A 14,091-nucleotide genomic window follows, 5' to 3' on the forward strand; every position below is an offset into this window, starting at 1 on the left:
CAGGTGAGCACCTGCTTACACTCTCTTTCCTATAAATTGATTTTTCCATAAAGTATGATGTGAGCCACTATTAGGACACAATCTAGACTTAAGATCATTTAATTGGGGACCAAAGCCATGTCCCTTAAAGGATCGGGGTTCAAGTTAGAAAGATAATGGGTAAAGTCAGTAAACCTTCAGGGGACAGATTTAAGTCTATGTAAAATATCACAAAGTGTATTTATATGTGTGTGTGAACGTATGTGCATGCGTGAATGCGTGTGTGTTTGAGCGTGCGCATTGCCTGCATGTGTTTGTTTGTACCTGTTTTTTTGCTACTTTTTGGGAAACTTTTCTGGTGCTCTACCAACACTAACCTTACCGGGACCCCCATTCCTCATTGGGACCAAAGACTTGTCTGAATGTTATTCATAAGTTCCTGGTTAAATTACAGTTAAGGACTGAATTGAGTTTGGGTTAGGGTTAAGGGCTAGGCATCAACTGGTCAGGATTAGGACTAGGATTAGGATATGGGTTAGGCTGTCCAAAATGAATGCAATTCCCAATAAGGATAGCACTGCATACTTTAGAGAAGCTCCATGTGAGACTGGCACTCCTGCCACATGCTCAGCGAGAGAAACATTTTATATCAGCCCTCGGGGGACACTTTTCTCTCTTCAATCACACCAGGAGCACCCTGACATTTTCACATTTATGACTTGAGCCACAACCTCTCTACCTTAATCTAAGGTAAAAATAACAGACAGCCTGTGACATAAGTGAGTCTTTCCTCTGGATTCAATCTCGGCACTGGTGATGATAAAAATGTGCTTAATTGTTTGGATGATGATTACTGACAGCTCAAGCCCGAAGGAAGTAAGAGGAGCTCATGTTTTACCCGTATTCAGCTGTGACTGTTGAACATTCAGCATGTTTCTATCTTGACACCCCCGCGAGTTAACTTCTTTCCCTTCTCCTTGACGAGGTTTTGTCAAAACACCATTATGTCATAACACTTACAAGAAGTATTTAGCAGCAATTTCGGTTACTTCTTTTTCTTTTTTGATGTTGCTTAGGTCCCTGTCTTAAATGCATAAATGCACAAGTTAGAAAAAAAGGCTGAGAAAAAGACAAAAAAAGAGATGATGTAAGAAAGACAATGAACCAGGCGAGTGCCTGACCTCGTGGTCCATAGGTGAGTCTGTATCCCTGCACAGGAGATGAAGGCTGATCCCATCCCACAGACAGAGAGAAGAAGCTTGCTTGAACCAGACGTAGACTGGAGACCCCTGGCAAGGACCCTATAAAAGGAGGGAAAAAGACATTTGTTAAAGACACTTCGCTAGCAATCTGGCGATGTCTCAGTTGACATTTGCATCGTCCACTTTTCACTTACGGGTACGTTGCTTGGCAGAAACGGAGTCCCCCAAACTGTTGGGGTATTGAGCGATGACAGTCACCAGGTAATCTGTTCCTGACTTCAGCTCTCGTGCAGTAAAGGTCCTTTGATTTGCAGCGAGAGTCTCCTGCAGGGAGAGACAGAGGTCATCCTTGTGAACAGTCTAGCCTGGAACAAGTTTCAACAAAGTGAAGGACTGATATAGTTGGATGAGCCATGATATTCTTCTATCCTCATTACGTCTGCCAGTGTACAGAGAAGGGAATTTGACTCTGTTCACTGCCAAAATTAAAATCTACAGCATCTACATGAGGACGGCACACCCATCAGACATGTTACTACCCAGCCTGGAGGCACGCGTTGATCTCAACTTTGGCTCCTACAATTGCAATTAGCTGCTATAATCTAGGTTACAGCGATGCTGCTGCTCGTTTCCAAAATAAAGACAGTATCCTTCAACACCTTTCCTCACCTGACGTAGTTCTGCTGTTATAGGTTGACCCAAGCCAGACAGCGGCACATACTGCACCGCATAGCCACTCACAGGCCCCCCCGCGGCACTCCAGCGGAACCTGAGAGTATCAGACGTCTGGCCTGTGAACTGAATGTTGGACGGGCCAGTGTACGCCTCTGAGAGGAGAGAGGAAACAAGGGTTTTATTGTCTCACACAGACTAGATACTAGACCACATCTTATCTTAAGTGATCTTCAGTTGAGGTACGTTGCAGTACATACCGTCACTAGCATAGACACCTCCTGCTTTAGAACACACTTGGGGGCTCACAAGAGGAAGAAGTGTGTTCAGCAACTTAAAGTCCCCAACAAAGGAGGTGAAATCGCTGCTTGGCTGGGAGGAGATCTGAGCCAATTCATTCCTGTCTGCGCTCTTTATACCTGACAAGCACAAAAAAGTTGGCAGCGATCCCATAAGCAGATCTTGCAGGAATCTTAAGCTTATTTTAATTCCAAAATATCCACGGGTAAACTGTTGAGACACCTACCCACTGCAAAAACATGCACTCCCTGACTGCGCAGCTTCTGCGCTGGTTCCTGCACGCTGTCCTGTGACTTCCCATCTGTGATAAGGATATTGATCTGATAAGAAAGGAAGGGAAATAAGAGACTTAATAAATGGCATTTACACAATTAAAACATTTAAAAAGAGACAGATTGGTGTTCACACCTTTGGCACGTCCCGACTGGATGTAGGGTTAAAGAAGTTATCAGCAACAAACTTGAGCCCAGCACCGGTGCGAGTATTTCCACCTTTATAGTTCAGATTCTGGACAGCGTTGACCAGCTCGGTGCCATTCAAGTAAGTGTTAAAGGTGAATTCAACCCTGGATGAAGAAAATATTGTGTAAATATTGTGTTACATAATACTGCTCCTGCAGCTAGATGTTATTCACTGACAGACACAGTCATGTAATCTTGCCGTTCACCTGGAGGTGTCACTGTACTGTATAGCCCCAAACCGAATCCCTGCCTCACTGACAGAGCTGGCAAACGGTTTGATGATCCCAGCCATGAAGCCCTTCACCTGCAAGAAGTTAGCTCTGCCAATACTGGAAGACCCATCAACCAGGAAAACAATATCGGCTGCTCGCACATTATTACACCTGCCTGGAAAGAGGGGAGTACATGTGAACACATAAACAAAGATGTACAGTAGGAGATGAACACTCCTGGAGGAAACACTTACCCTGAGCCTCAGCCTGTTTTATAAAACCCAGCAGGACGGTCGCAGTGAGAACCCAGCTCCACATTTTCACAACCTGAAAGCACACAAGGCAGTTGAGGCATTTTACTTTATAGAAATCAATTAAAATGCTCCTGGAAAATCCATCCACTGAATTGTGCTTCAAAGCTTCTGTGAAAATTGTTGTCATTCCAACCCTTGCTGATGTCCTCCACCTCACTTTGTGTCTCCAGTTCCAGTTGATTTTGATTTTGCAACAATAATCCATCAATTGCAACACCTCACCAGCTCATTAGTCATCACCTAATCTTGTCACAGTCCTCTATAACTGCATCTCATTTTCAGGCCAATATTATTATATCCGATTTAAAAGGTGCTTGTCAGATGATCCGTGCTGCCTTCAAGTAGCAGCTATTGTCCCCGTCTGTACCTGCTTTATCTAGCTTACATCATTGATATCCTGCCTGCTGCAAACATCCCCTCTTTGAACATGTTTGCCTGCTCTAAATACCTGTCAAACACCTGGCTGGTGTCTGCTTTGCCACGCCAGCTCACCCTCACCAGCCTGTTACAGTCTGTTACAGATTCAGAAACACTTACGGTTACAGTGAAATAACACTCTAAGCTCACTCTGACCAAACATGAGACTCACTGGCAGGAAGAGGCCATTGTTGCAGCTAAATACTGATAATCCTGAGAAAGAATTACACCATCTAAACAAATATTTGGGCTCTGTTAGTCAACAGCACACCAGTCCAACACTCTTGCTCAAAAGTAACAATCAGTTTGAAACTAAATGATCTCAAAAATCTCAGAAAACTCTCATTCCTTTTACGCCACTAATCAAGAGATTCATTTTAGTCGCGATTTTCTAAATGGTGCTTTCTTTTGTCATGTTGACTTGAAGCTGATCCCTGAATTTGTATCAAAACAGGACTTATCCACAAAAAAAATTCTGATTTATCTCATCATTGACAGTTAAGACAAGATTAGCTAAAATAAGAAGCTCCCAGGAACATAACTGCAAACTAGCAGTCAGTTAAGCTGAATATCAGGTTAAATGGAGGATGTAGGAGACATTTTTCTTCAACTTCAAGGCATTTAAGTTCAGGTACAATGACATCATTACTGCACATCCATCATGAATAAATATAGACATAGTTGTCTGACATGAGGACGCCATCAAGGTGAATTTCTTTTTTTTTTTTAACACTTGAAAGGACTTGCTACACGCTTCTAACTTAGGGTGCACTGAATCCTGCTTCTTGATTTCTGCTTATCACAAAACATCTGACAGAACCAGAATTGACTCTAAAATCAACTAAACGATAGTTCTCTTTTTTTTTTGTGGAGGTATGAAAGAGCATTTAAACCATGTGTGTGAAAACACGACCACGCTGATACTACAGTGGATGGAAGAATAATGGCTTTTAGTGCTGGTTCTGATGCCTCCATAAAAAATATGTTGAAATCAGATGCAGTTATCGTGACTTACACACCCTCAAAACTTCTTGTAATGCGTACATTTCCAAAAGTCTTAATAGCTCCTACTAACATGTGATTTCTGGATGAAGCTGTCGCTGTGGTTCTATAAAACACAAACAGGTTACAACCAATCTCCCGTCCTACTATCAGCAGTTCTGAATTGTACAAAAACTCTTTGAAGTAATCCCAAAAAAAGGAAAACACTTCACACAGCCTTTAGAATGATGAACTCCAGTTCTTGAAATAAAATTTTTACAGCTTTTCCTCTCTGTCTCTGTCGTTAATCATGCCTAATAAACAAATCCATAACTGCGGGGATAATCAGTGACATTTTAAACAGAATTTTGCTGGTATTACAGAACTTTCTAAAACTTCATCCCAAGTGTCACCCTCATACATCCATGCTGTGTAACAGCTGTGTTCACTACGGATGGACGGTAATATCAGCAGGTCATCAGTATCAGCAGAATCTGATCATTTTTAATGTATTTGTATCAATCTGATGTCCAGTAGTCTTCTTTTCTCATAATGTGAATTTTGAATAAGCCTCTTTCTACATCACTTTTTCATAATCAGAGATGGCAAGCATTTAAAGACCCTTGATCGAATATCTATTTATAAGAAGACGCAGGGAAACAAATAAGTGGAAGCTGCTGCCTACTGTGCCTTCTCAGTATCACAAGGGCGTGTGGAGGGTGGAGAAGAGGCATTGACCCCTTTGGGCTGTCACTGCGCATGAAGGTGTTTGTAAAATCAAGCCTGGCAACCTCCTGTCCACACTCCCCGGGTGACTGCTGCTAAAAACGGGGAGGTGGCGATGCTTGGACACAGGACACGCTTTGTCACTTTGGGTTTTGTGGTTAACGGAGAAAAAAGCAGGACTGACTCAACCTGTTTATTTTACGAGTGCGAGAATCAATAAATCGGGTGTGTGGTGTTTGCTTGCGTGAGGCCTGTGAATGTGTCAGTCACTCTGAGTTGCAGCAGAAGGTGAGAGGGTGAGAGAAAGTGAATTGCCAGTGCCAGTCCTAACTTTCACTCTTGGGTCAAGCATCTCCAGATGACAAGCAGCTGAGAGAGCACCCCTCACAGCTCCACCCCTGGGTGTCTCACAGAAAAAAACAAGTTGGATTCAACCGTCTTTCAAGCCTTCCCACGCAATAAGAGGATGTATGACCCAGAGACCCTACGTTGTCTGAAGTGGATGGGCTCAAGTCCACTCAAAACTAAAGATGTCAGCCTGAGGGGCAAACATATGTGACCCAGAGTGGAACTGGATGGAAAAATAACAACAGTTCCAGAAAGAATATTTTCTCTGTCCGTATCATCCCAGTCATTTCTCTGTTCACTACAAAATCAAAATGTGTATTCGCTTCACTGCCTACCTGTCTGTCACCCGGGAGCTTCAAGAGTTGGACGCCATTCTTCCTGACTGGGCCTGACTCAGCTTGGTGACAGGCCAAAGAGGAACTCTAGGTATTTGTTCAACCTGAAACATGTATCCTGATCCTGATCCAGTCGATATCCAGTTTTTGCCTTTCATCTATTTTCTTCTTTTCTATTTACTAATCATAATAAATGATGAACAGAAAGTAAATCCAAGTTGTTTCTATCTACAAAAAAAAAAGTGACGTCCATAAGGAGGGTAATATGATTGGTGCTGTACGTCTTTGTGTCTGTTCATTGAATTATTCAAAATTTCAGCAGCCTATTTTCACCAAACTTAGGGAGCGTGGGCTAAGGAAGAACCTGTTACATTTTCAAGCAGGTCTGTTTAAGAAAGCAAAAATTAGCATTTTGCTGAAGTTTTCAGTTTCCAAGTGCCAGTCTGTCCACAAGATGCCTCGGAGGAGGTGTGCGTCCCTGTGTGCCCCCTAGTAGGCACAGGAGTGATGCCATTACTTCACCCAGGTGTGGGAACAGCATGTTATATTTCACAGCCAAAGATTTATTAAAACATGACCATGAATTCATTAAAGCATGCAAACAACCTGGTAAACCATATTTGACCTCTCTGCTGACACTACAGGGGCTGTAGGACCCATGTCGAGAACTTTTTCATGACAAGCTCTGCTCATATTCACCTTTATATAGAGGGGATGCCAAACAGAGCAGCTACTGCAAATAGCAGACAGATGTTGAATCAAAGAAAACAACTTTTAATCTGCTCCGTAGACCAATAGTAGCTATAGTAAATAGTGTGAGGACCACAACCATGAGAAACCAATTACACTGATGAAGCCAAATGTACAAAGGAAAGCAGCAGGACAACAGCAGTAAATGGTCTATGCCTTTATAGGAATGGAAAAAAATACCAACAGCATCTGGAATTTGATCATTTTCACTGCCTGGCATTTTGTTAGAACTTTGACCCAATCCAGACTGTCAGAACATCTCTGTCAGAACTAATGAAAGAAAGCAGCTATTCCTACATGCTTGAGAACATTCACATCTGACAGAAAACTACATTAAAAGGCCTGACAGATAGTTCTGGTTAGGTTAGCTATGCTACTGGTTTATTCCAATAGCAAATGCTAACCTCCACACAAACATTAGCCATTTTAAAGTCTGTTGTTCTCTGGAGGAATAGGAACAAAACTTAGGAAATATATTCATAGGCTTCCACACCAGAGTTGGACAAGATGAGTGCTACCATTGTGAGGCTACAGTCATCAGTATGTTAGCTTAGCATATGGCAGGAAGTTGAGCTTCAGAGGTTGGGCCAGAGCTAAGCTGGGTCCAGTTATGTAACAACTTGTGCTGCCACTTATGTTGTTGTTGGTTTTTTTTTTGTCTGTTCTGTCGGTTACAATTTCCTGTTTTATTTTGTTAGCGGTTAGCTTACCTCTCCTCTTGTTTCAAAATACTTCCTGTCCTCGCGTGCCTCCTGTGACTTCACCTGTGCCCAATTATCCAGCCCTCCTCAACTAATTAGCCCGACTGTCTGTGGTCTGTTTCCCCTCTTTTATGCCAATTTCACATGCTACGTCTCTGAAGAGTGTTCCAGCATTGTTTTTTCCATGGATGGTTTTTTTTTCGCCTCTGTTTTTGATTATTTGGTGTTTTTTTGTACTTTTGCCTAAATTTTTGACCACGATTTATGACTCACCCCGCATAGTCTGTACTCCTGCCTTTGGACTGGTCTGTTTGCACTCACTACTGTGTCTGCAGGTTGTGCTCTTGGATCCATTTCCTTTTTGGCTTCCCTCAAACAGTACACTTTGATAAAAGCACACCACCTCCAGGTTGTGCCTTTTTTAGTACTCATGAGCCTGCAATCTCACTCTTTTTCAAAGAGGACTCGTGTCTTTCTATAGCAATACTAGACTACTTTATACATTCATAAATGAAATGTACGCAGAACATTCAAATGTACAACAGGTTTGATAAGTGCATAAATTACTTAGGGTTGTCTTTATTTTAAATCTTTTCAAGAATGAAGGCTGCAGTCATTGCCTGAAGCCAGAATGACACATTAGTGTTTGTTCCCTTAGTAAAAGCGAGAGCCCACAAACTCAGCATTTAATGGGTAATGGGCCCAAACAAATCCTTTTCAAGTATTTATTTTAAGACTTAAACAAATTAAAAAAAAATATGTCCAAACCACATCAGCCGGTTTTCACCTCCTCCAATGTTTCTTTTTCTGGATGGAATCTAATGATATGTTGTTAATTTCTGGTTTCATTATAGAAGACAGGTGTTGAGACCGCAGCCTCAGCCGAAAGTATATATACTACGAAGTAGTAGTTCTACTTCATAGCTGAGAGACATTCATGATTTGAGGGCAATTAAAATCAACAGCTGAAAGCTAAAAGAAGTGGCAGCAAGTGTTGAAAGCATAACCCAAAAAAAGAATCCCCTTTTCCTCTTCCTGCCACTCCATCACACACCCAAAGACCCTGATCCTCTATTTAGAGGCCACATCCGGATCTGTGCTCTTACAGCTCTCATAATATCAATTTATTGAAATGATGATTAAAGATAACTCTTGGTAAATTACACAATTGTGAGAATGAGTGAGCAACATAGCGCCACCTGGTGGAAACAGGAGCTTGAAACGGTTCTTTACATTTAGAGGCTCTGACAGGGCATTCTAGGTATCTGTTATTCATTCATGTCAGCTCAGTGCGGTTATCTGTGTGTGTTGCCGCCATTGGCTGTGGATGTATTTCTTCTCTTTAATGTAAAAAAACAAATGAACAAATTGTGACACAAAAACCTCAATACGAACTGAGCTGTGGATTTGCTGAATGTTTCACTGATATGATTCAGTATGCTAATATGGCAGCGGTAGTCGAAGGAGAGAAGAGGTCTTGGAACTGAAAGGTAACTATTTGATCCTCTAAAGCAGCAAGTGGTAGTGGACACGTCTCTTTCCACTCCCATAAAGTTCACGACTGAAGTGTCCTTGAGCAAAGCACCTAAGCCCCCCCAACTGTTCCCCTGGTGCCATCAGCTGCCAACTACTCTGGTGTTTGTTGACTGTTCACTGCAGTGACACCAGAGTCATTTCCCCAGCACAGAATCAAAACTGATTCATAAAATATTGAAACAATGCCCACGCCTCCACCTGGAATTTTTTAAAGGGATGAAGTAACTTTTTCATGACCAAACCCATTTCAGACCACCAGCACGAGGCTTGAAAGGCCGATGCAACCGTAGCAACCATCATAAACAGGAACTACCTGAAGGCACCAACAGAGGAAAGGTTTTTCAGGGACAGGAAAAAAAAAAGGAAAAGATTAGGACACATCCCAGGGCTTTAGCTAAGGCTGGGTTGTGATTTCTGAAAGCCTGGCTCAGGAAGGAATGGTGCTTTAGGAGACATGCCATTCTCCCAGGGGGGGCGACGGGCCAGAGACCACTGCAATGTGACAGGGTTGTGTGAGAGCAGGGCTCGCTCAGCAAAAACATCAGTCCAGGGACAAAAATTGACACAAGTGGACAAGGGCATAGAGGGGACGTGTGGGGACAAAAAGAGGGCAGCGTGTCACAGTAAATTACTCAGGTCTCCTGCAAAAAAAAAGCTCACAGGAGGATTTTGTGACTAAAGCTGTGCGGTAACAAGAACAAACGAGCCTCATCTGCAAGTCAAAAGACATCTTTTACCTCGAGCCTCCAGTCGAATACATCATCTCTCATTTATGGATTAGTAGCATATCCAACCGAACAAAAGAACTTTCTGATCCATGACCCTTTGTTGGAGCAAGTTTCAAAAGAAGTTCTGGTTTTATCCTCCAAATGTAAGTATTGCACAATCTTAGGACTGTGAATAAAAGCCAGATGGGCTACATTAGTGTAGCAAATTCATTCATCAATGGGTCATACACCTCATTCAAAAACATGAATGAGCAGAAAGAAAAAGTCAGAGTCTATTTGTCTTGCAGCTACTTTGATCCAACAATGAAACAACAAAGCAACAATGAAAATACACACATCCGATTGGAAATAAACGTTCTCGCATCCGTTTTCTATAAAAATGCCTCGCTGTTGAAGACTAATGATGTACAACAGTCCCTTCCTAAGGCTCAAGTGAGGACAGTAGTCCCCTAACAAACCAGCAACAGTCCTCCATAGATGACACACTTGGGATTTATCCAGCCCTCCACTATACCAGAGTAGCATGCCAAAAACTTAAGTAAGCACGAACAAAACAAAGCAGAGAAATAAAAGATGAGAGAGCACTTGAGGGAGGGAGATTAAGGTGAGGTACGGAGGTAGAGCCCTGGCTGCAGATTTTGCAGACATTTTTAAAAGATCCAGACGTGCAGAGAGAGGGGATTTCTTTAAGTTCACATGAGCCAAACCACAGCAAAGACACGGATGCTCTCAGAAGTGGAACACACAATTGAAACCAATCAAGACAAAAAAAGCAGAGCAGGAAACAGAGGGGTGAGGGCTGTGCAGCATCATGCCAGGACAACAATGTCCTCTCAGTAATGACTTCAGCTGTGGTCAGCAGGGATCACTTCAGAATCCCCTGCTGTCTTGAGCAGACAAATGATGAATCCTAAATACCTGGCAGAGCAGCAGATTTTGTCCACTTTATAATGCCAACAAAAAAAAATGTTGCAGCAAAGCTTATAATGTAGTTTATAGTAACATCGTCATTTGTATGAATGAAATAAGCTCCTGCAAATTATTCAATTAGATTTCTATTCAGAAAAATCTAAGTAAGGATGATGCATGTTCTGCTCTGTCTTGTTCAAAGTGAAGTTTTTGCTGCAGGGAAAAGATAATCTAAGGAGTGGTGTGTCCTTGGCTACAATTCAGATAGTTTCTCTATAAATAAGGACTTCAGGCTTATTATTTAGCTGCATGCTGAGCAGATGCAACATTCAGCGATCAACTTAATCTCTATCCCCACAGAAACATTAAAAAAACATTTTTCCCCAGGCAACCCCTCATCTGTCCGCGCCTTCTTCAACTTACCTGGGAATCTTTGTTCCGTGCACCGGGCCACAGCCTGCTGCTCCCCACCTTTCCACCTGTGGCATATCCAGCCTTCACTCTCCGGCCGGTGTCTGTGTTACTCACTCGTGTCCAGTGGCAAAGTATCAAAAAGCACCATGCATCTCCACTCTAACTCAGTGGCTGAACTCCTGTCGCTGCTGCATCCCTGTTAAACGCTATTTGCGGTTCCCGAGGCAGCTTCAATGTTTCGTGTAGGCAGAAACACAAGCAGCAGCAAAACAGTCCAGACTTGTTCGGATGCCTAAAGGAGAGTCCTAAGCTCTTTTTTCTTTCTAACTCATTCTCTTTGGCTCCTGTCCCTCCCTGCTCCTCCCTGCAGGAGATTCATGTAACAAGAGACAAAAAGTTTAACTTTATCTAGTAATGCAGCACACTCATGCAGGGTCACTGGAACAAAAAACAAAAAAAACCAACAACAACAAAAAAGATGCAGCACACAGTTTTACCACCGCCTGCAACGGGACATTTCTACTAGAAATACTGAGATAGTGCAGAGAGCTCAGTGCGTGTAACATGGTAGCTGAGAACGAGCAGGCTTGCGACGACTTTTAAAAAACGTTTATCTCAAGATCAAGAGTTAAATATTGCTTGATAATTGAGCTGTTTTCTCATTGTTTATCCAATTACCTTGGGGGGGGGGGGAACAGCTTTCTTTTGTCATCTCAACATGATAGATACATTCGCTCGTTCTAATGAGATAATTAATTCAGTTTCTCAAGATAATTACAAGCATGTGTCAAAAGTATTTTCAACTTTCCCTTGCAAGACCTTCACATGGATTTTTGTGGCTATTTTCCATATTAAAAGCCATACCATAATTTGACTATTTTTTTATTTGTTTGTTTTTCTTTGTGTTTATCATTTGTACCATCTGTGAGACTCTCGTTCCATTTAAGTAATATCTCCTCCAAAGAACAAATCCTTTACTGGGGACCTTCCAGGCTGAATAAAGGATAAGTAAAACATGCTCACTGGTGAGGATTTATAGTGACATATGCTGTGTGGTAATTCAAACTAACTCATATAAATAGGGTTGACAAAATATGAGGAACACCTCTCAGTATAAGCCACCGCTAAAGTTCAACAGCACCACAAATTACAGCCTCCCAGATGCTCATTAAAATAAATCAACACCTCTCTGAAACAGGTTCAATAAGAACGGAACGTTATAATCCTCATGAGGAGAGGCTGGTGTAAACAGATCAGCAGGCAGGCAGACAGAGGCCTGAAGAAATCTGTGTGAGGCAGATGTGTTGTGCAGCTCAGGATCTGAAACCGTAACCATGCTGCACTAATAAAAACACATTCCAGCACTAGAATATATGTTCTCGTGACACTGCTTGTCTTAGACTGTGTTGATTAGAGACAATAGAGACAAGATGGATCGTGGTTTAAAGTGCTTCAGTTTGCACTTTTCATACAATATACCTCCTTAAAAAATCTGAACCGCTGTTCATCGTGAGCCTGGTTATCATTAAGATAGAGGGATGCCACCCTCTATCCTAATGATAACCAGGCTCACAAGCTGTTTGAACAGCTTCACCACTCCTTAGCTTGACTCTACAAGTCTCTGGAACTCTGATGGAGGGATGAACACAGGGGTGTAATGTGCAGGCAGTGTGGGGAACATGGAGTTGTGTTCAAAGAACTAATATTGACTGTTTCTTTGCTGCTGCCTCTTGTGTTGTGTGAAATCAGTTCTAGAAAAGTGCCAGTGGTGGTTGGAGTGTGCTGTTGTCATTATTATTATTTTAATCAGAGCTGTAGTCATAAAATAAGAGCTGGGTTATCTAACAATGCCTGCAGCAGCTCTCCCACAGCAGTATAAAAAGGAGATCAACTGCCAAATTCCGTCAGCCAGCTAACAGCGTCTTGCAAATGAATCACATTGCCCATTTTAATCTTAGTAAATGATGACCTATTTACCATTTTGGTATCTTGTTTTTGTTTTGTTTTGTCTGGAGGAGCTTTGAAACATTGTCTGATGTATATCCTGTCATGTGGGAACTGTCTCAGTCTTGCTGGTAATTGTGGGATGGGATTTGGAAAATAAATTAAAACAAGATTTGTTGATTGCATCGGTTCACGTGCAGGGTGACATGGGGAGATTGTTCTGGGAATATTACTCATGTCCGGTGGAATTTACCGAATTTCTTTAAAATGTTTCACTGTAACAAGAGTATAAATAGTCATAAAAAGATGAATCAATGCTAATATTATACTTAAAAATATATATAAATGGCAGATTTTGCTCTCCGCTATAGCCCAACCCATAATGATGATGATAATTTCATTATCCCTTCTTTTGAAAAGGAATTCTTCCTGTCTTTCTTTCTTTGCTTATACCCGCTCTGTGTGAACGGTGCTTCTGCTATGAATTTGATCCACATGATTAAAATATAAATGCAAAAATTTTTAATTGATAATATTTGTAACGGCAGAATTTCTAGCTGAGCTGTTGTATCGGATCAGATTACGATGTACAAGTTCAGCTAATGAAGTGTGACTTTGAAGTTCTCCAGATGGAGAGGAATGTGCGACAGCAACATATGTTTGCTCCCACTTAACTTGCAGTAAAGACGTGTGGCAACGTGGGAGACAGGAGAGATTATTGGAGAGTGTGGTGGGTTTTACTGCAGGGAGTCATTTTCCTTTCACCTTTATAAACATGCTATTGTGTGGGTGGATTATCTGCGAGTGTGTATATAGTTGTGAGCGGAGACAAATCTTCTTAAATTTGGGTTCGAGACCGAGGCACGCCTGAGAATGTGTGTTTGTATAGTGTTATATGAAAAGTTGATCCTGACCCTGCATGGCTGTTTTTCTGCTAAGACATGAAGGAGGGAAGGTGTTCCTTGTCATAAAGCTGGAATTCTTCGGCTTTTACCGTGTTCTCTCAGGCAGGCTTGGAGAGAGTGGGATGAGCAGCCAGGTTCTCTCATTTTAATCCTCAATCGCCTGCAGCTTTGACTCCAAATACCACCTGTCCAGGTGACAAATAGCACAGTGACCCGCTTTCATGCCTCCATAAGAGGGGGATAGCAGAAAGAGAGAC

General features: G+C 42.0%; 1 protein-coding gene across 1 annotated transcript in view; it reads right to left on the reverse strand.

Moving 5' to 3' along the window:
• The window catches only part of col7a1 (collagen, type VII, alpha 1), a 61,879-nt gene extending 50,435 nt beyond the window's left edge, over window positions 1-11,444 (reverse strand). Inside the window, exons 1-9 of the mRNA XM_086196898.1 lie at window positions 10,995-11,444; window positions 3,081-3,153; window positions 2,821-3,001; window positions 2,562-2,718; window positions 2,380-2,473; window positions 2,114-2,272; window positions 1,851-2,008; window positions 1,376-1,505; window positions 1,161-1,280 (exon numbers count right to left, since the gene is read on the reverse strand). Coding sequence (XP_086053024.1) covers window positions 1,161-1,280; window positions 1,376-1,505; window positions 1,851-2,008; window positions 2,114-2,272; window positions 2,380-2,473; window positions 2,562-2,718; window positions 2,821-3,001; window positions 3,081-3,144 — 1,063 coding nt within the window. The 5' untranslated portion in view covers window positions 3,145-3,153; window positions 10,995-11,444. The remainder of the gene's footprint in view (window positions 1-1,160; window positions 1,281-1,375; window positions 1,506-1,850; window positions 2,009-2,113; window positions 2,273-2,379; window positions 2,474-2,561; window positions 2,719-2,820; window positions 3,002-3,080; window positions 3,154-10,994) is intronic.
• Window positions 11,445-14,091: the final 2,647 nt, after the last annotated feature.

Source organism: Aulostomus chinensis, chromosome 3 (assembly GCF_037954235.1).
Source record: "Aulostomus chinensis isolate RoL2024-O1b breed Wild chromosome 3, RoL_Achi_v1.0, whole genome shotgun sequence".
Lineage (NCBI taxonomy): Eukaryota > Metazoa > Chordata > Actinopteri > Syngnathiformes > Aulostomidae > Aulostomus > Aulostomus chinensis.